The sequence below is a fragment of the Vidua chalybeata genome, chromosome 7 (genome assembly GCF_026979565.1).
Source record: "Vidua chalybeata isolate OUT-0048 chromosome 7, bVidCha1 merged haplotype, whole genome shotgun sequence".
Lineage (NCBI taxonomy): Eukaryota > Metazoa > Chordata > Aves > Passeriformes > Viduidae > Vidua > Vidua chalybeata.
In genome coordinates, this window is record NC_071536.1 from 29,179,408 (window position 1) to 29,201,988 (window position 22,581).

A 22,581-nucleotide genomic window follows, 5' to 3' on the forward strand; every position below is an offset into this window, starting at 1 on the left:
ACCAGATGGAAGATATTTTTATCAGGCAGGCCATGGGACTAAAGAAACATGGTCATTGAACATTGCTGTCCTTAAAAACCCCAGGGCTGGGATACAACTGCATCCATGCATCATCCCCACAATGTGATAATTCGGGCAGCAGCCACTGTCATAAACCCAGACTCAATCTTACCTCCCCTTTCAGATACCAACAACCTGAGCTTGCTTAAGGGACATAAGTACACATTGACAATTATTTTAGAGGAGTTTATATCAAAGAAGGTTGAGACAATTATTTACATTTGGAATCAGGGTTTGGGTTTTTTTTTGGAGTCATTAGTTTTGTGGATGATTTTAGCAGTTTGTATAGCATCACCCTCATAAGAGACCACTGTAGTATTCTTTTTGTTTTCAAGTGGTAGGAAAAAGTCTGAGCATATTTGAGCTGTTTTCTCTGCTGTTTGTCAAGCCTGTTATAGCAACAGAGGTTTAAACTTGTTCTCCTTAGTTTTATGTTATAAAGCACTTAAAATTATGCATTAAGCTAATGCTCCTGTGGGTTCTACATCAAATCCCCAGTAATTGTGCTTTTGCAGTTTTTTCCACTAGAGGCTTTGAGTACTAGTTTGATTACATTGTGATCACTTCTTTTACTCCACACAATACAAAGAGAGCAAAATCCTTGATTATAATTGCAGGCATGTTTATTTGGCCAGGCACTTGCCCAGTCGTAATTGACAGCCTGAATTGTGCAGCATGGTCATCAAAACAGGCAAGAGCTTTTGTGAATAACTCATGGCTTTGACAAACATTGCATCTGCAGCTTTGGTGGCAAAATTAGCAGTAGTGAAGTAGTTAAGAATTCTGGTATTTAGGCTGCCAGAACTGGGTTTTCAGTTAGCACCCCAGTAAGATGGAGAATGCAAGTTCATGTTCTAGTCTCATTGTTTCTTCCACTGGCTGCAGACTCAGCAAGTCAAATGTGCATTAGTTTATATTGTCAAGGCTATCTTTGCAAGCAGATGGGCTAGAAATCTAATTTAAAAACCCAAAAGCTTTGATTCTGGCAAAAAAAAAAAAAAAATAGAAAAGTCTGTGGGACAACTCTAAATCCTCTGAATTAAATGGATGTTCTATGTCAATGCCATTCTATTGTCAAACTTATAAATAAAATATGAAGGGGTCTACTTTCACATAGACCAATAATTGGGCCCATTTATGAGTTTAATAAAGCATGTGTATTCAGTGCAATTAGATAAGCAGATGTATAGAGCAATAAATGATTCCTGTATAAAATCAGCACACATGTAGCAGAGAATATATCCCAGTGTGGATAAATAAGCACATGGTTAGATTATTAACTGATCCGTCTTAAGCTTTTTTAAATTAACCCTGAGGTGGCCACAACTATTTGCATTTTTTTCTGCAATTGTGGATCATCCCTGTGTCTGAAGATGTGGAAAATATAATATATTCAATGGAAGAATGCAGTGGCTTCAACAAAGAGAAGTGTGGTATCATGTACAAGAAGGGGCTGAATAACCCAATGAGGTTCACCTGACTCAGTCTCATCCCTTGGATTACAGTGCTCCAGCCAGGCCTAAAAAATGCATAACTTGTGAAGCTATATCAGGGACTCACATGCCACAGGCTTTTCTTAAACTGGGGATGTGTCCAGTGTGAGGCTAGGGGTTTGCAGAGCAGCTGTGAAATGGATTCTCTTGATTCTTGTCAGTTGTTTTCTGGCAGAGTGGGGAAGTGGTAGCTATGGTTGTTCAACTTGCTACAGAAACTAACTGCATTGAGCCCATTTCTGTACAGGATGTAATACTGGCATTAGTTTAACTCACAGGTAGGAAACCCATTAGCCTGGTGAATAGATGTGGCCTGACATGTGTTTGATGTGCCTCTTCCAGGCCAAATGAGTGGCTCAGTATTAGGCCAATATCCCTATTTCAAGGATCTGCTCTCTCTGATTTTCATTACTGTGGGCTTGCTGACATCTACAATAAATTGTAAGTTCTCTGACTAGCAGATTCCCATCATTACTAAGCTGGCATATGTTAATTTGTCAATATAATTTTCAGGTCTGTCAGCAGGAAAAGCACCACCTGGGGTATGTAGCTCCTGAGATTAATAGGTTGATGTGGCACTTGTAGATGGATTTGCCAGTGAAGTTTTATTGTGCTTTTGATAGAGAAGCAATATAGCCAATAAGGAAAAAGGAGCAGGCAGTTGAAACTGGGCAATTACTTTTCAGAGCATTTATCTGAACCTGCTTTAGCTGATAAAAGAGTTCCTCTGGTTTTTCCAGTTATTGGTGACTGATAGGCAGAGGTATTGATGGAGAACTGCAATTATTTGCAATCGTGATGAAAGTTGAGGATTGTAAAGGAAGCAACATTAAAACTGCATTGCCATAGCATCAATGTGTGAGTTCCCATCAGTGTGGGACACTGCCTGGCATGATGGATAGTAAACCTGAGGAGACCACACACTGGCACCTGAGGAGCTCAGTCTCCTGCAAAGATGAGAGCATCTGAGGCTGGAGAAATACCTTGAGTGATCTTGGGAAGACACTCAGAGAATGTTAGTTCAGAGAGTGACTCACCTGGGGCTTGCACATTTATTGCCAGGGTTTTCACTGTTGGATTCATTTTTGCTTTCCAGAAGCTTTTAAGATTCAGCTTTCTTACTCTGAGTGTCAACGGTGTCTTTTAGGTCTTCTACTACCTTTGAAATACTGAGCTATCAACCTCTTTGTGCTTAGTCAGCTCCAGTGATTTTGATCTCTCCCACATTTATGTCTCCACAGGTAAAAAGGGATGATGCCTCACATCCAGTGGCTTCACTGGCATGGCTTAGCCCCTCTTGCTAGACATAGCGAGAGAGCTTGGCCTTTCTAGGAGGCAGATTCAGAATAAATTTGGTATGAGCTAGAGGTTTTGGAGCTGTGTTGGGAATAGCTCATCAGTTTCCCCTTTCTCCTGAGGACTCTGTAAAAAGGACTTTTCCACTCTCAATGCCATCATGGTAGTTTTTTGAAAGAATGAGTAAAGTCTGCTGTATGAATGAATACACAAAAATTGATTTTGCAAGCGTATCTTACCACATAGATTGATTTTGTAGCTTCAGAGCAAGTCCTTCTGGATGTAGTACAACAGGCAGTCTTCACCCAGCCTGGCATGGCAGGAAGCATCTATCTGATAAGTGAGCTATTTTAGGTAAATCATTTTGCCTATAAAGACCTGCTTTGTTTGTGTACGGGTGGAGCTCAAAAAGAAAAAAAAAGAGTACCACTCATTTATTAATCATGGTCAGTCCTCATTGTCCAACCCAGGGAAAAAGGAGGCATCAGCTTTTTAATTGTGCAATTCTAAAGAGAACTGAAATTCTCGTACAGTATCAAAACAGACTCATGGACCATGGCGTGTTTCTGGGATGGAGCACTCAACCATGCCTCCTAACAGATGCAGTGGAATCCAGTGTTTGCCCTTATGTCTGTGGATTCTGGCCAAAATCCTTTAAATCTTAAGGAATAGTTATGCCATTTTTGCTTAGAAGACATAAAGTGCAAAGCAAATCTCATGCTGAAATCTGCAGTGCAAATGGGCAGAAGCTAAGATAGTTGTGGAAAAATTTGCTGTTTTGAAGTGCAAATTTTTAAGTGAGGAAAATCCAAAATATTTAGAAATTTCCCACAAACATACCTCTAAAATGTTATATCAGTCAAAAAATATTTTGATAAAATTCAAAGTTTTTGTCCTCTTCTTTTTCAGTAGACTGATTAAAAAAAAAAAAGGAAAAAATGAAAAAAAATCATCTGAAAAGGTAAACCAGAATATTTTGCACCTATAAACCTATAAAAGCATTTTTTCAGTTTTAAATTCAGTAATACTTTCATGAGAACCTGCACTCATTGTGAAATATCTTATTTTGAATTGATGTGTCGCATCTCATTTTCTCTCCCTAGTACCTTATTTTAATTACAGTTCTTCTGTAAATGGGTGTGCCTTGCTCTCCTGCACTGCCAGGAGCAGGTTATGGGAACTGATGAGTATTTACTGCAAGAGATGTCAGTGCTGTGTAGAAAAAGTGATTTTACTGTCTTCAAAGAGGTTTATTTTCCTCTCGTCATCTCTGAGCTCAGTCGAGCTCTGGATCAAATGTGCAGGTCCCAGAGCGGTTATACCTGCCTGCATCAGGAAGGAATTTGGCATGGTGTCTGCCTGTGGACATTATTGGATTTTACCAGGTGCTGCTGTTGACTGTCTAGACCTACATAAATCATTCTTTGCATGAGCTGAACATGTTTGCAGGCTTCTTAATGCTGGAAAGGTCTTTCCCCTATGGGTTTCTCTGCCTTCCACAACTTGTTTCAAGGAAATGTATGTATTTGCAATCTGGAGGCTTTCCACTCTGGGGTGACTGTTTTATGGCACTGACTGGAATTCCTGGAGCTGTTCACCCTGCACCATTCACTCACTTGTTAAGTCACTGATGTTGTGAACTGATAAATTAGGATGCCAAGCACTCATTGCCCAGATGAAGTATCCCTTTCCTCATGTGAAAATCTGGCAGTGCTGACCATAGACTAAACTTTACAGTAACAGCATGTGAAACGACCTTTATGGTCTCCTTGCTTGAACTGTGAAAAAGACTCATAGTACAGGCAGAAAGATCCATTTATTTTCTGAATCTTAGTAGTTTGGCTTTGGTAAGCACAGCCTTATATATTTATTTCTCCTCTGGAATCCAATGGATTTGAATCTTCAAACTTGCTTCCAATAGCCTCTGCTCATCCAAACCTTTTCAAGAATGGTGTTTCTATTTCAACACAATCCTAATATTTATTTTTTCTAGCAAATGCCAGTAACATATAATTTTCATTTGGTAAAGCATTTTTGTTTTGTTTCTGCTAAATCATCTCAAATACAAGACTTTAAATGCTCAAGAGAGAGCTGAATGGTACTTACTGTTCAAATATTTCTTTGTTGTAGTAACAAATCTTTAAATGTGGCCCTGCTTTAACAAAAACAAAGCCCTGATTAATTTCATATTTATCTCAGCAGCTGTTTCAAGGAAGACCTGCCAGATATTGATCCAAATATAGTAGACATGCAGCAACAAAAGGGGAAGAGGGTAAATGGGTTTAGATGAAGGCATCATTTACCAGCAGAAACTTAACAGGAATGTGAAAAATTATAGCATTTGTCCTCCAGATTTGGCTCTAACAGCTGCAATCATGCTTTTTTTTTTGGCCACAGCTGTATTTTATAACTTTGCTATTTGAATGAAGACAGGAAGCTTCTCAAATAGTGTTTATTTGCTCAATTAAATAGGAGGCTGCATGCCTACAGAGCTTTGGGTCCAAATTCTGGTCTGGGTTGTAACAATGCAGATCAGGATTTTTACCTGGGTAGAAGAGAGCTCAACACAGCCCTGCTGAACCTTGACAGAGATGCCAGTGGGACCTGCACCCCTCAGAATGATGTCCAAGCCCTCATGGAATCATGGTTACATATTGGAAAAAGCTTTCCTTACACCTAGCTGGTGTCTGTTCCTCCTACCTTACATCATTTTGCAACAGAATTGCTTTGAGTTCAGAGCCATTTTTCTTAGATGTAAAAATTGAATACCAAAATGAGTTACTTGCTTGAGAATATCAGGAGAACCCATCTGGCACCAGTTAGCTCCTGCTCTGCAGTATATGGGATTTTTCTGCCTTTCTGTTCCCTTCCTGTTGTCTTGGGGCCAGAGGCAGGGGTTGAATGTGGATGTTGTACAGCCCACACATCTGCATTCTTGTGTCATTCACAGACACACCTCATGTCCCCTAAGAGCAGTGGCTGGAAACCAGAGACAGGAGGTTTGTCTTTGCCTGGACCTCACTGGCTCCAAGTCTTTTTACAACATGTCACTGAAATTTCTCTAGATTACTGCTTTATGTCCAGCTCCAGCCTCTGTGAAACTGGCTTTGATTTCTTTCTTTCTCTCTCTCTTTTTAAAAAAGAAAAGTGACAATGAGTGATTCTTTTCCAGTGCTGAAAGAGAAAAAACAAATTTAGGTCACAATAAAGAAGAAAGGATTAATTGGAAGTGGAGTCTGGGTGGCTGTTTCTTCTCTAATTGCAAAAAAGCATCATGAAACCAAGTTCAAAAATGTAAGAAGGAAAATCTAGGATGATGATTGTCCACCTACAGTCTTTTAGGTAGCTGAAGTTCTCTGGTGGGAGCTTGCTGTGATTTGTTACTCCAGAGTAACAAATGCTCTTGGGTTGTGCATCACTAAGTTCCTCCCCTGGTGTCTGATATAGCAGCACAGAAGGGAGATGTGAGGATTAGGAGTCACGAGAATCCCAGGATCTTTGAAAAGACAGTCTGTCTCATCCTACTGAGCAGCCACTGTCACTGAGGATGTGGGTGACAGCACAGGAACACGTTTCTTAGCTGGGATAATAAGCGAGGTACAATTTGCTGAGAAGTATTAAATAGAACAAAGTATTTTAATAAATAATGCTGGTTCAGGAGTGCTTGGCAAGCAGGTCTACTAAAAATTGCTTTATCTGGTCCTTTAAACATACTGGAAAGTAAATTATGAATACAGGTACTGACTGTTTCTATTGACAAGGTGAACTTCAGGCTCAACATGCTGATGTGAAACCAAAGTATGAAAGTCTGTTAAGTGATGCTGATTATAAACCTCTCTGGCTAGTTTTATTTCCAAGCTGAGTAAATAAACCACACACAAAATGAATAAAAATTTGCAATTAATCAAAAATATTAACACATAAATCACTGAAGTGATCCTTGGTGCATTTTGATATGGAAGCTAGGCAGCAGAGTTAGTAAGTTCTCATATGAAATGAGGCCTTTGGGATAACAGTTTGTGCTTGGAAGCTTTTACATATCTGCTTTTCTCCTCTCCCTCCCCCTTTTCTACCCTCAGCTTGTGAACCAATTGGCTGACTACAGCCACATTTATCAAAGGAAGGGTGATCTCAAAAATAATTAACTTCCTGCAGATTTTGCTTCTATGTATTAACACCTGAAGAGCTACTTGTTATTCTGACAGTGTCTCCTGACAAGGTTATGTTGACCTGCTTAAAAGAGACCTTGCTCTCCCTGTTAACAAATCATATTTAGAATGAGATGCTGGACATGTCAGATCTGGGCTTTTAGTGGTCCAACAGGAATGCTAAATGTGCTGCTTCATCATTAACTCATGACTGCAAAATGGGAATGGAGATGTTATGTTATTTCAGCTAATCAAGTGCTGAAGCTTCCAAATGCCAGAAGCTTTGGCCAAACCATAATGGTGAAAAATACACATAATCAATAGGTATCTGAAAGATTAATCAGAAAGCATGAAGTCCTTAAATTCATTTGGTACCCAGTGAGCCAGCTCTTGCCAAAGAAAATACAATTTAGAGCGTGCCTGAATTAAAGAGGAAATTTGAGAAAATAACCTTATGAAGGTACCCAAGAAACCAAAATAGAGGCATTTATTTTTACAAAATTATCACATCTGCTTCTGAGTTTCAATTGTATGCCTTTTTTTTTTTTTAATCCATATCATAAGTATTATTTTCACAAATATTCTTGGGTATTTTTATTAGACTTAGAAGATGGTCTTTGTCTTTGCTTAAAAGCAGTGGAACAACTGAAATGCCTTATCAATTATCAAATAATTTCTACTCACCATTGCAAATCTAGTCCAGATGAGCACAGCCAGAAGGCTGATGGATTGTCCAAATACTTTGATTTGAGTGTTTTTTCCAGTTTCTGGTCAAATATCAATACCGGAAAAAATGAAGCACCACAATCAACATCAATTGCCATGCTAAAGTGGTTACTTGTGCGTAATAGATATGTGTATTGATGTATCATCTTGGGAGCCAGGAATAAGGCATGTCTTGCTTGGAAAATGTGGAGGAAGCTTGATTGTTACTGATGCTCTTCCCGATCAATTGCTAAATTGGGAAGGGTTTGAGTTGTTGCTTTTAAGCAATAAAGTTAATAAGCATGGCTAGTCTATTCAAAAGGAACCTTGCATCATTTCCTCAATCCATGCTGAGGTAACTGAAGAAAAATGACTGACTGTCAGAGATGACAGATTGTCCCAGTTTGCCTCACCAGAGTTTATCAGAGCTTCATTATGTCTAGGCCAACTTTTTTAGGGTGCTGTCAATAGCTGGAAACATTTGGATATTGCAACTTTTTTTTTTTTTTTTTAATAAATTGCCTGTGAGGTGTTCCCACAATTATGTTAGCCTTTTGTGCTTTCACATCCGTGTTCAGTTTTGGTTTTGCAGACCATTATTACTCATTATTTTTAATTCCCTGGATTAGCATTTATGGTTTCCTGAAAAGTAATTTATTGGAATTTATTCCAGACAGCTGAAGACTGTAGCATGAATATAGGTAGATGAAGACCTCCAGCAGGGCAGGCTCCTTAAACAAACACAGCGTGGCAGATGGTCCCTGTCCTGAAGAGGTTATACTCTAAACAGTTTTCTTATCTCACTCTTCTTTCTTTGAGATATTAGTACCTGATTAGTATCTGGCTACCTGTTTGTGCAGGGTAAGTGCTCTTGAAGGCACCCTCTCTGCAGCAAGCTCTGCAACTGAAAGTAGAAATGATGACCAGGCAGCTTTCTGTCTTGCAACAGTTTAAACACCGTTAAATAATAGCTTTTGACAAGCAGGTTTATAAATCAGGTGCTAATTTTCTGCAGAAAGTCAGAACAATGTGGAGTTATCACTGTGCTAGGGGAATCAAATTGCGTAGATGAGACTAAAGACCCACAGATCTTGTTACAGGTTAGTACCATTCGTAACATTAAAGGAAAAAATTGCAAGCAGAATTACTTCTGCAAGAATGTTGTGAACACTTGAAATAGTTAGATTTTCTCAAAATGATAAATACTATCCTTATGTTTCCTGCACTACAATTGAAAAGGGTCATACACCTTTGCACTTTTATATTTCATACAGAAGTTTACATGCCTGTGTGATGAATGAAGTAGGGAAGCTGTCTTTATAATAAAGAGTATTGTTTGGAGTTTTGTATTATTGGTGTAAGAGTGCTTATATGTTGATGTGTTTTGAACATAAGAATTCTGTGATTATTCTTTTTCCTTTCCTCCCTTTCCATTCCCCTTTCCCATCAGTTTCATACTTGAAAATGTACTAATCCTGTTGGAAATTTGGTCTAGTTACAAGGATTGTGGAGAGTGCTGGTAGTGAATAACTGCTTGAATAACTGAATAACTGTTCCAGGGAAAGAATCAGAAAGCATTCCCAGCCTGGTCCTCAGGATCATGGACCATTCTCCTTTGTGCACCAGAAAAAGCTGGGGAATCGTTGCCATCTCTCCTTCTACTGAAAACCTGCTGTGAAGTCTCCAGAGTCAGGACAGGAAGAGTTTGGGGTGTTTTGGAGCATTTTTTACACTCACATGCTTAGGCATCGTGCTGATGGGAGTGGGTGGCAGTACTGCCGGCTCCCCTGCACTGCTTCTCTGCACCTCACAGGCCTGGAGAGGCTGCAAACCTTCAGTAGACAGACTCCAGCCCATATTTACATTTCTTGGTTCCCTACCTGGAATATCTGTTTTAATGCAGGCTAAATTTCTAGTCGTGGTGGTATATAATCAAGGGTACCAAGGTATCACACTGCCTTTACTCTACAGCTAGAGGCAGGGTTTGATTTTGCATCTGTTTGTGTCTAAGACTTCAGGTTCATAAACAGAAGACTTCAGTCTTCTAGGACATTCCTGTTCTGCTTACTGAAACAGGTTTTATCAGTAAGCATTATCTTATTGTTTTACATCAAATTAGGTAAGCTGGCAGGTTGGCAGTGGTGAGGGGAGCTGGAATGAAGCTAATACTGTCTTTGCCTTGCTGTGGTTGCAATGGATGGTGGTGGTGTATTTATTTGTTTATATCAGAAAAGACAGATTGCACTTACCTGTTACTTGTCCTCTCTTGGGGCTCTCCATGTGTCCCTATGGCTCCTGCATCTCTTCGTCAAGTATTTGAGGAAATCCTTGGAAAAGTGCATTCAGGATAACAGGGATCGGTGATTTGGCAGAAGTTCCTGAAGGATCCTCTAAAGCTTTGCAAGAAAAATAAGAAAAATAACACAAAACACAAACCCCTTTCTATTCATTGTTTTCTGATTTGCTTCCTTGTCTCAACTCTTGTTCCAAAAGGCAAGAGGTTGTAGCACCCCCAACAAAGCTTCTTTTACAGCCTTTTTTTTTGGCATTAATTATGAAAGGACCTTTCAGCAGTAGGTAAAAGGAGAATAAAAATATCTGTATTCCTAACAGTGTTTGGAAGTGCCTGGTCTCCCTAGTTTTTCTTTGCACTGACGGTTGTATGCAGTGTGCTCTGGATGTGCCAATAATGTTAAGGCAGAGGACCAAGCTTGTTGGTCTCTGAACAGGAGCTCTGAACAGGAGCTCTGAATGCTCCTGTCTGACACTATGCTGAGACTGTTCAAGTTAGCAAACTCTCAACATCCATCCATCCATCCATCCATCCATCCATCCATCCATCCATCCATCCATCCATCCCGTGTGCCTCCTCTGAAGTATAGTCCTGTCCTTCATCCAGCCCAGAAACCTAGTTATAAGCTTTATAGAGTTGTTTTCTATTGAATAGGTAGGAGATGGTTCTTATTAGCAGAAAGAGTGTTTTAAGATGTTAAAGAGGTAGAGTGCAGTGAAAATCTTCCTGTGTGTTTGTGCACTGGGAATATTTCTTTGGAGTCCAAACAGTTTTACAATTTCTACATTGTACTCATACCTCTTTTTCTGAGGATTAATACTACTATGTACCTTGAAAAGTTATGCTGAAAGCTGCACAGACTTGACTTGCATTGTCCTTTTATTCTTTCTCCTCTTTCCTTGGGAGGAAAAAGAAGAGATGTGTTTGCAAGGGAATGCTGTGGCATTGTTGGGCCCCACGTACTGCCAGTGACCAAGCCAGAGAACTGCCTTGGACTTCTGAGAAGGGAGGAGCATGGGCTGGGGGAAAAGTCTGACTGCAGATTGAAAAAGGTCCTGCAGCATTTGGAAGATCAATTGTGAGGGAAAAGGGCCCCAGTGATAACAGTGCACATGCTGAGTCACAAGGGCCTTCTTGACAGGGAGTAATTGCAAGGCATTTTTCTGGACATGACACTTTTCTGGAAGTTAAACTTTTTAAAGGGGCCTCTAAAAATGAAGGCACCCAAATTTAAAAGTGGCTGGTAGTGCTAAGGCACAGGACCCTGCTTGTTGACTTTGGCTTCAATATGTTGAAAGTAGAATCCATTGTATGTACACATAAAGAGATTCTATACAGATGTATTTGATTCAGTTTCCAGTTGTGTGAAAGTATGTATGTTGTCTAGTGCATAGTTGAATTACATGTGTTTGGAAAATTAGAGATTAAACTGTAATCTAGACACTTGCATTTCATGTAAATTACATTATAGTCAATTTAATATGACCTTTCTTATAGCCTTTATACTGTACTATCTTTTGTCTTTTATGTTAATCATTTCTTGCTTTACTCTGAAGCACCAAACACCAGCAACAAAAGCCAAGTCTCACTGTGGCTGCCCACAATATTAATTATCATGATGTGCTTTTATTCCTGCAGTGAAGATGTTTGCAAACGAGGATTCACTGTTATTATCGATATGCGGGGATCCAAATGGGATTTGATCAAGCCTCTCCTAAAAACCCTTCAAGAAGCCTTTCCTGCTGAGATTCATGTTGCCCTGATTATAAAACCTGATAATTTTTGGCAGAAGCAGAAAACAAACTTCGGCAGTTCCAAGTTCATCTTTGAGGTGAGAGCCATGTAGAACTGTAAAGCATTATCTCTGATAAGAACTTTTCTTCAGGTAAAAACCCCCTGTGATTGAAAGCAAAAAATACATCTGAGGGCAGGAGTGGGCTGATGCCCTGGCATCAGGTTGTTTTCTCAGTACACTGGTGAAATGGGTTGCACGTTTCATCCCAGCGGTTCACATAGTTCATTTTGCTGAGAGTTTTTTTGGTTGCTTGCTTGCTTGGTTTTTTTGGTGGTATTTATTTTTGGTGATGTTGCATTAAGTCTTTCCTTTGTTTCTCATAGGAAAAAAAAAACAAAACACCAAAAAAAACCCACCACAATGCCAAATCTGTCAAAATACTAAAGACACAGTTTTCTAGATGCAAATGTATGAATTTGTTGCTTTACCTCTACCCAAGTTCCACTAGTGGCTTTTTTTTTTATAAAAGGCATTTGCTAAATTTTCAACTCTTTAATTTAATCTGTAAATCTCTTTAATTTAATCGAGATTTACAGTTCAAGAGTAGCATTAACAACTTGTGTGAATGATAAGGCGCCTCGGGCATGTCCTTTGAGAAGTAACCAGTATATAACAACTGCATAATTAAGGGGAATTTTACTAACTTTGTTGCTGATGAAGACAAACCAGCTGTGTTCTCTGTAGCACTTCAGTTTTCTGTGAATTTCAGCTTCTTGTCCAAAAGGAAGATGAAATTCAGGTGCACAAAGTGCTCATGCATCAGTCATGCCACGCCATGACTTAGTCATTGTGTTGTTTTTTAATAATTCACCGAGAAAAACTTATATTGACTGTTTTACCAATCCATTAATTTCAGAGACACAGAGATTTTGCATCTCTGGAACACAGAAGAGAATTTGGCAGCAGCTCTTAACATTTACTGCAATGGAAGACTATATTTAAGTATATATTTAAGTTTTGTTGAACTCAGTGTGATATAAATGTGTCCTTATTTTCAACATGTTCTTACAAGGACCCTTGAATTGCTACAGGGAATTAGATTGGTGTTACTCATTAACACAATTTGACATTATTATCACATTTTAAGTGCTTGTAAATTTTCACAAAATCCAGTCAACTCATAAATTTTGCTCTCATTACATAAGTCCTTACACTTGTCAGTACCTTTGAGGACAAATAAAGTAACAGTTTAAGTATGCATATTTTTAGAACATTTGTTTGGTTTTAAAATTAATAAATACCTTCTGGAGGCTTGACATATATTTTTATTATATGGAGTTGTTGTGATGATAGTAAAGAGTAAACTGTGACAAAGTTATGCTTCATGTTTACAGCTCTGAATCTATTGTTTAAAAAGCTCTGGATTCATTTGCTGTACATGCTGGAATGCATTAAGGGTATTTTCATTTTGTGTGTGTTATCAGTGCCTTTGAGCCTTAGTTTGTCTGCAGGGCTGTTCACATGGGTGTCCAATGGTTCACAAATTTTTGGGCTGGAGGAGGAGAGTCAGTGCTTTCACTGTGTATTGGACCACCTGCAGACATTCAGAATCATAGAATGGTTTGAGTCCTTCAATTCCACGATTCAAACAAAGATTTCCTAAGCTGTGGTCCACCTTGCAATATACACACCACAATCAAGGAACTTCTATTGAAAAGATTCTTTTAAGGCCAGCTTTTTCTTTTGAGCTTAATGGAAGCATTATATGTGTGCCAGCACTGAGGGACCCTTAGTGGACTCTGATGAGCTGGATTTTAGAGGGGTGAGATTCTGGCACAGTGTTTCTGTGTCACAGTTCAGAGTGAAGCATGTACACATATCTTCATCTAGAAAGAGAAAGAAAAGTGTTTGGTTGATGTATGTGGATTCCAAAGTTTCCTGTCACTTTGAGGAATGGACCAGGCAGCTTGCTTAGCATTAATTCAGAGGTGCCTTCAAGACTATTTTCTTTCTCCTGCTGAAAGAGGCTAAATAGTGGACAGCAATTTTAAATTGATTTAAAAAAGAAGCATGAGCAATGCCTAGGAAACAGTAGGTACCTATCTGCCTCACTAAAACTGTTTTCATTAGAGTTTAAAGAACTACATAAAAAAATCAAACCTGAATAAAGAACATTTCTGCCGAATTTGAGAAATGAAAAGCCTTTCTATTGTCTCATAATGTCAAATTCTCTGCACGATTAGAGCTATGTTTCCATTTTCCTGACAGACTGCAGGGGGATGCCCAAGTGTTAGCCATGAAGAGAAGTATTTCCCTGACAGGCAGTTAAACTCTAAACTGAATTATCTTCAAGGTCTCAGTGTCCAGGTCAGGAGGTATAAAAATTTGAAAATGCTCTGAAGTGACATACTTACCTTCCCAATGTCCTCCCTTTTCCTCAAAGCAAGGAATATTGCAAGAACATCTTAAAATAATCTTTCTCCTGTGCTTAAGTTCAATACAATCTCAATTTTAATACATTGCAGAATGCCTGATATTTTTGGATGGATACAAATTGGAAGAAAAAGCCCATTAACCACTTTAACCAGTGGTTAGCCTACTATTTTGGATATAATTTAGGAATATGGTCAGGATTTTAGGTGTTTTTCTTTGTAGATGGCTTCTACAAGAGTGCTGTGGTTATTGGGTGCCTCCATTTCTGAAGAGCACAAGCTCTGACATTCTTTGGAGGCCTCATCTTTAGGGGATAGATGTGCAGTCACTGATGAAGAGACAAGCCTTTAAGGGCTGCCAGTGTGGGTGTTAACATGAGAGCACTGAAAATCTCTAGTTACATATGAAACCCTATGCTTCTAATTTCAGAAGTAAGTATTTTGTCTAAAACAAATGAGAAAAGCTATCAGTTGCTGTGTCCTTAAACTGTAATCTGCTTTCCAGACACCCAGTGCTTTTCTCTGTCACCAGTTACTGAGTCTGAATGAATTAAAACCATTTCTCATTGACTGTGTATGATTTGTGAGCAGTACTTTCTATTGGCAATAAATTCTAGTTGTTAATACTTCAATGACATTTCACTTTCACATTGATTTTAGCTTAATTACATTAGAAGTTACTAATATGAAAGAGTGGCAAAAAGCCAACTGGAATAATTTGGGATAAGAAACCCAGCTGTTAAGGCAGTTTGCAATACCTGCTTCAGTTCCTATGCCTGAAACTTTCTGTGTAGCTGCTAGCTGGGGTGTAACACAAGTAGCAGAGTGCCTGCAATGCCATGTACCCGTTTAGCGAACAACCAGGTCCAGATATCCAAAAGCTGCAGTAAGGAGTCTTCAGTGTCCAACTGGGCTGAGGAAATCTGTGGCAGAAACATTTTTACTACATGTTTTTGATAGCCAGGCCAGCTGAAAAAGGTAGGCATTATTCCAGTAAATATCACATATTTTAGTAAGTATATAAATAAATAAATGCCAATAGAAGCAATTTTTCTGTCTAATTAATATATCAAAATTAAACACAGTCCTTGACATCCTTTGCAATATTCCTTCAATTGTGTATTGATGAGGAAAATAGTCACTTCATGCTGTTTATGGTTTGTGCTGTTAATTCTGATTGGATGGTCCCTGATTTAAATGCTGTCCTTTTCCCTTCCTTAGACAAGTATGGTGTCTGTGGAAGGTCTGGCAAAGCTTGTGGATCCTTCTCAACTGACAGATGAGTTTGAAGGGTCCTTGGATTACAACCACGATGAATGGATAGAGCTGCGTGTCTCCTTGGAAGAGTTTTTCAACAGTGCCATCCATTTATTATCAAGGCTGGAGGATCTCCAGGAAATGTTGGCTAGGAAGGAGTTTCCAGTTGATGTTGAGGGCTCGAGAAGGCTGATTGATGAGCACACACAGCTTAAGAAGAAAGTGATTAAAGCTCCTGTGGAAGAACTGGATCGTGAGGGCCAGAGGTTATTACAATGCATAAGATCCAGTGATGGTTTTTCTGGTAGGAACTGCATTCCTGGAAGTGCAGATTTTCAAAGTCTTGTGCCAAAGATCACCAGCCTTTTGGACAAGCTGCATTCTACCCGGCAACACTTGCATCAGATGTGGCATGTCCGCAAGTTGAAACTGGACCAGTGCTTTCAACTCCGGCTTTTTGAACAAGATGCAGAGAAGGTAGGGAGTAATCTGTTCCTTTTTTCATGCTTTCAACAAGACTCTATTGCAAGGGTGACCAATTTTCTGTAAGTGGTAACGGGAGGTGTTCATCACAAGTGTAAATTTCATGTTGCCAGCAGATACACTTCATGTGACGCATAAACCAAGTTCACCAAGCTAACTGTTGGATGTAGCAGGCATAGTAATATCCAAGAGTAATTTTTCTGTGTTGCTTTTGGTGAAAGTTAATCTGCTTTTCTGTCATATAATGAGTATATTTGGTAGACATTAGCACAAGAATCTGGCTTTTTTTCAAGCTTCTTTTACTAAGCTTATGAATATATTTATCTGCTTCTCACAACACCTAAAGAAGAATGGTTTTGGGGTTTGATTCACTATGATTATTGTTTGCACTTCTTGGAGTCTATGGGAAATTTCAAGTATGAGTTTCAGGGAATTTACTTTAGAAAACTGTGTAGTGCTAAAGCATTATCTTTCTTAATGCAGAAGTGCTTGGCGCCTTGTTAGGTGATTTTGTAAGAAGTCTTTGTTGGCACATTTAAAATTCCAGGCCACAGAGGAGGGGTATTCTCCGTGGAAGGTACTGGGCTCTCAGACTTGTGTTTATCTAGTCTGTATATCCATCAAAAGCACCAATCTCTGAATCTTCTCTGCTTAATGTATTATCCAGTTGTTTCACTAATGTGTCTGCCTGGACAGACCTAGGAGGAGTTGCAGAAGAAAAGCAGACCCATGAGCAGGGGGATCTCATGAGGATGATTTTTTTTAATCAGCTACCAGTTAGTGTTATTTTAAGACATCACTGAGAAGCACGTTGTTGAAACAAACTTAATCTTCAGTAGTGCAGTACAAGACACTTGACATTGGTTTTCAATGCATTTACTAAATATTTTTAAGACTTGCTAGGACTAAAAAAGCTCCATCATTGTATAATCAATCCTCCTGTTGGGAAAACCTTGAATTCAGATGAGTTCCTTTAAAATAAGAGTCACTGCAGCATACTCAAGGATGCATAAGAGCAGAGTTTTAATTCCAAATGCTACAATAGTAGCATTCTCCCTGTTCCTTCTGTGTCATATGCTATAAGGAGGCCACTCACTTGTCTTTCCCAGCAGTGGCTGTACTTCAGTCAGTGCATCACTCTGGATTTTCAGTTTCTTTGGGATTATTCAGATGACTGCCACTTATTAATATAATTTTATAGTTTATTATTATTATTCAATAATATTATTAGTGAATTATTAGTATTTAGGAAATAGGTATTATAATTAATAATGTTAAAAGCTGAAAGGCTCTCAGATCAAGTCACTGTTTGAGAAGTTCTTGTTGCCAGGCACTGTTCTGTGGCATTGAAGGAGGTCTCCAGGGACCTTTCCATCTCCTGCACAGGCATGAAAGGATGGTGCGATATAAGTCTAGGCAATGTGACAGCAAAGCTCTTTGCATCTCTTATTCTGAGATTGATCTGTGTAAGGCCTAGGCAAGTCAACAAATACATGAAACTTTTGAGATGAAGGAAGAAGAAATGAGAATGTGATTTCTGCCTTTGTAACACTGCCTGTCTTGAGCAATTCCAGTTTGACAAAACCAGGAATCAGCTCTTCTTTTCTTCATCTGCTTCACATTAACTAAACATATGGTCAGCTTCTCCCTGCTTAGGCTCTGCTTGCCTTTTCTTGACTTCTATATTTTCTTAAAGAATATAAAATATTTTCTTGTTTTATATTCCCAAATCTGTGCTTTTAATCTTCTCAGTTTGTGAGTCCCTAAAATTCTTCCCGGAAGGGTTTCAGACCCTTTAACATTACATTTCACTCATGTAGACTGATGTAAAACATGGATGTGCTTTTCCTCTGTAGCTGCCTTTCTCAGGTCTCTTTGAAGTAGTCTTACCACCTCAGACTGGAAATTACTTGTTTCATAAAATGTCCAGAGCTAAATCCAGTCTGAGTGTCTCCACTGTAGAAATAGCCACCAGTGTGTCTGTGTATTGAATTTTAGAGTTTCCTGGTACCTCAATTTTCTCAGTTGCATTCTACTCAGGTATGGTAGCAGAGCCCAGTTACTCTTCATCTCCTGGAGAAAGACAGAGCTCTTTTTGCATAACCTGGACATGTAATTTAGTTCTAATCAAATGACAGCTCTAATAGCCTGTGAAACCTCGAACTCCAACATTAAATTCTGAACATAAACAAAGTTTTAGGGTCTTTTAAAATATCTCTGTATATTCATTAGATGATATTTCAGGAAACCTGTTCTAGTAAGAAGAAAATGGACAAGGACATTCATTTTCTGGACATCTCTGATTTCAAAAATTTCAGGTGTCCTCATTGCCTTAAGTTCTTAAAAATGGGATAGAGGGGGGAAAAAGGGACACAAGGACTAAAACACACAGTATTTTAAGGAAGGTTAATTTTTGAACCCTTTGGTATTACAGTACCCCAGATTTTAAAGGCAATCAATTCACCTTTCTTCCTCCTGGAGGTACCCTGCATTAGAACATTTAGAAATGGCAGTCACTGCCTGGACACACAAAATATTTAAGTTACAGGCATTACAACTTACAGAAGTCTGTATAGTTGTGTGTTGAACAACTCATATTATTGCCAAAATAAACAGAGGGGGTGGCAGTCACAGCCTGGGCTTCTCCCACTCGAATCAGTGAGAGAGAGCAGGGCTTTCTGTAGAGAAACTTTGTCCCCATTCAGGCCTTTAGGGTTTTACTTTCCTGTACTGGGGCCAAGGGAAGGGAAAAGTGGGGCTATAACATAGGCACAAGCAGTGCAGTGAGATTGAATCTCCAGATGGAGACTGGAAGCTCCTTGAAGCTCAAGTCAGCAGGCAGGTCAGCCATGTGGGGAGCTTTGGCAGAGGGGTGTGAGGAAGTTCACATGCTGTGCAGTGCTGACTGTAATGATCTGCTGATAAATAACACATTTCAGCTGCTGGCGAAGCCCTGACCCTCACTGTTCAACAAATTTATTCCTCACCAGCTAATGGAGAAATACGTATGTACAGATATATATAATTTTGAAACTAGAATTGAGGCTTCACTGTGTTTTACTGGGTAACAGGGAAAATATTTTTAGTCACCAGTAACATTAAAAAATGTGTCCCAGTCTAAATTGAATATTGTTTGAAACAAAACTCCACAATCAACGTAGATCCAAGTATTAGAACTATCTGAGAAATGATAATTGGTTGGTGGAAATCTGGACACAGAGAAGAATTCAAGCAAGAGTCCACATGTTTTACACTTGAATTAATACCAAAAAAAGACAAAAAATTATACTTACACTCTGTGCTTTCCAGCTTTTCTGGAAATCATTTGTAACTGGCACCCAATTTAACTTTTGTAGGAATTTCCACATCATTCTGTGTTGGTTCCATACCAATTTTACTACCCCAGCATGGATGTGAATGAAAACCATCTATTATGATGTAATCAGCGTTGTCCATGTTAATTATATACAATACAGTCACCAGCTGGACTGAGCTGAGGGTCTGCAATGTAAGCTGCTCCCAGCAGAGCAAGGAGCTGCTCTAACACTGTGGGGGTCAGCCCCAACGGGAGGCAGAGGGGGCTTGGTGTGTTCTCTTTGTCCTCACCTCCCCTTCTGCTTCCTGATTTCCCACGCAGTCCACTACACAAAGGAGAACTCCAAAACGTGGAGTTAGAAAATGCCACAAGTGAATTTCATTGGAAGCTTGTGGTGGGAGAAACATTTTATTTGGATCAGGCCAGCTTTGTAGAAAATCTAGTGGCAAACCACAGGCCACATCTAGTCTTCAAGGAGCAGTGAAGTAGCAGGCTTACAGTTAAAACCATCAGCCCCATGTAAACCAAGGCTTCCCTTTGAAAAACACAGCTCTGCCAGTGATTTTCCCTGTGGAGCAGGTGATGGGAAGCTGTGCAGGCTGCTGGGGCTGCCGTGGTGCTGCTGCTCTGCGGGTGACTGCAGGGAGAAGGAGTGGAAAGCATGGATGGCTTGCAGTTCCTACTCCACAGCAGCTGTAGCTCCCATTTCCCAGGTGATGTGACCAGCCTGGAACAACAGACAGAATTCAGTGAGTGCAAGAGTGATGTCCTATCTATGAACATTGATTAACAATGCAAAGTTCATAGATAGGAGACAGGTTTGGAGGGGAGTATATTTAAATGGTTAAGAGGAATAGGGTGCAGTAACAGTTGCAGCAGTTATCCTGCATCCCACTACCCGTGCAAGGATGGGCAGTGAGACCATGGCACTGAGCAGACACTGCCTTTCTCCCTTCTCACACCCAGTTCTGGCCCCTTCCTCAGTCAGGTCTACTTAAATAAGGGAACTGATGTGTTATTCTACTGAGTAGGTGCTATTGAACTCAGGCCCCATGGAGTGAAATAAATAATGTGACATTTGGTTTCTCATGGAAAAAAATCACAGATATGTCAGCTGTACTTGACTCCTGTCCAGTGTACAGTTCCAGTTTCTAGTGAAAACATTGGGAAGACTCCTATTAATTGTCAGCAGAAGCACATTATGCCCATTAACTAAACGTGTACCATTCTGAAGTGCCAGATGAAATTTAGGAGTTTAGAATGTCACTTAAGACCAGGCAGAGTTAATCTATAAAAATACAGAGAAGCTCTAACTCAACAGCAAAGTCAGTGGGAGAGAGAAATATCCAAGAATATATAATACAAGTATTTGGACCATGCTTATACTGGTTTTGCAGTGTTACACCTGCCAAGGATTCATGTTCCTCAGAAGGAAGGAATGTTCTGCAAGCTACTCTTCATCTGAAAAGATGCAAGATGGCTTTGGTGGATAATAGAATGCAAAATGTGGAAATTCATGCTGTGTTTTAGGTGGGAAAAGCTTTAAAGAGGAAACATTGATATCTTGATGTTTGAGAGAAAGGAAGCTATCAGTACATTTGTGATTATATGACATCCACTTTAACTGTTTTGTACTTACTTCCTCACACCGCATTTGAAAATTCTGATGCTGTGTGTTCTGTAATAAAATGCATTACAAATCTGATGATATGATCCTTCTTGCTAATAGGAGGCAGTTTATTTTATTACAGTCCATTAAGTAGAGCAATTGTAGCTGCCCTTTTAGTCAAGGGAAGCATTTCCTAGAAATGGGTCCTAGCTGACTTTCTGGAAAAGCAGTATAAGAAAGATTAAAAACCAACTTTGCTTCCTTTTACATTTCACATCACCTCTAAGTTTTCTTCTTTTAACAGTGTCAAAAGACCCTTGTAGTGGTGAATAAAGCAAATGTATAGAGTTTTCTTTTTTGCAACATGTCATATTAACCCTTAAGGACTTGCATAATTCCACCAGGCACAGGACCTGGCATGGGCTCCTCTGAGATAAAATCCACTTAGTGAAGGACCATTTCCCCTCTCTTATTTCACTGCTGGAAGCACTTGGTTTCTTTGATCTGTGCTATGTGCCATATATACAATCACCTCAAAGATTTCATGTGAATTATTGGCTTAGAATTACTGTGAGAGGGATGTGTCCCAGGGAGTGAGAATGGGAAGCCAATGAGGAGAGCTCTGAGAAGGTGACAGAGGAACCTTTCATATGTGAAATGAATAAAAAATGAAGGAGTTCTGGGGAGGTGGTTAATTAGGACTGGGGAGGAGGCAGGAAGCACATTAAGAGGGGACAGACCCACAGTCAAGATTAATAATGAGAGCACATCTGAAGTACATATGCCCCATGTGCTGTTTGACTATGAAAGGATTTGTTACTGAATGAATAGTATTTAGCAGTTAACAGTAATAATCATACAGGCATAATAATAATGGATTAGGCATGGATTTTTGTATAGGATTTAGATTTCATTTAAGTTACGTGAACACTGAATTGGTGTGCAGAACTCAGCATGCTCTGGATTTTCCATCTAAATACTTACACCATGAATATCACAACAGCACAGTGAGTGAGCATTGTAATAAGGAGCTTTCCTGGAGATTCTGAACATGAGGGATGTTGTTAGACCTGAGGTAAGCCCCGTAAGACTTCTGCCATAAGAGAATTCAATCAGCTTAGTGTCTTCTGCAGAGGTATTTGACTGAGGGTCTAAGTGAGACTCATTTAAGCATGTTTCTGTCATCCTTAGCCTATTTCAAATGTCTTTGCAGAGAAAGGACAGGGTCTTGAGGTACAGATACTGCCTGGGAAAGGCACTAAACTGGCTGTTGTGTTTGTGAACATACATGTGTTTGCAAAGAGCTTTATAAGAAGAGTGACCAAGAATTTACTGCTAAGCATAAATGAAATGTCTTATCCGTAATTCCAGAAAAGGAGTTCTTAGAGGACCAAGTTGGTGGTGGTGGTACCTACCCCTCTCAAAGCAACTGCTTCTCCTTTCAGGTGAAACAACTCAGTTTCAGATTAGCTTTAGCTGTAGCCCTGATCTAGTTGCATTTTGGTGCTCGAGGTCTCCCTGAGTTGTCTGCTAAACAGACAGAGGTCTGGTCTTGTAAAGCAGAAAGAGTTCCAGCTGCTATTGAAATCTATTGAGGACTCAAGGTCTCTATCAGAGCTCCCAGTGACAGCACTGAGAGAGCTAGAGCAATGTGGCATTCCCTAGTACCAGCTACTGGCTTTGGCTCCAGCCCTGCTGGTGGCAGGGTCAGTTCTGGCCACCCCCTTATGGTCACGAGACCACGTCTCCATCTG

At 39.6% G+C, this 22,581-nt stretch overlaps 1 protein-coding gene across 1 annotated transcript in view; it reads left to right on the plus strand.

The window, feature by feature from the left end:
* The window catches only part of LOC128790931 (kalirin-like), a 406,721-nt gene that overhangs the window by 180,612 nt on the left and 203,528 nt on the right, over nt 1-22,581 (plus strand). The window contains exons 4-5 of the mRNA XM_053948138.1: nt 11,634-11,826; nt 15,384-15,896. Of these exons, the coding sequence (XP_053804113.1) occupies nt 11,634-11,826; nt 15,384-15,896 (706 nt within the window). The remainder of the gene's footprint in view (nt 1-11,633; nt 11,827-15,383; nt 15,897-22,581) is intronic.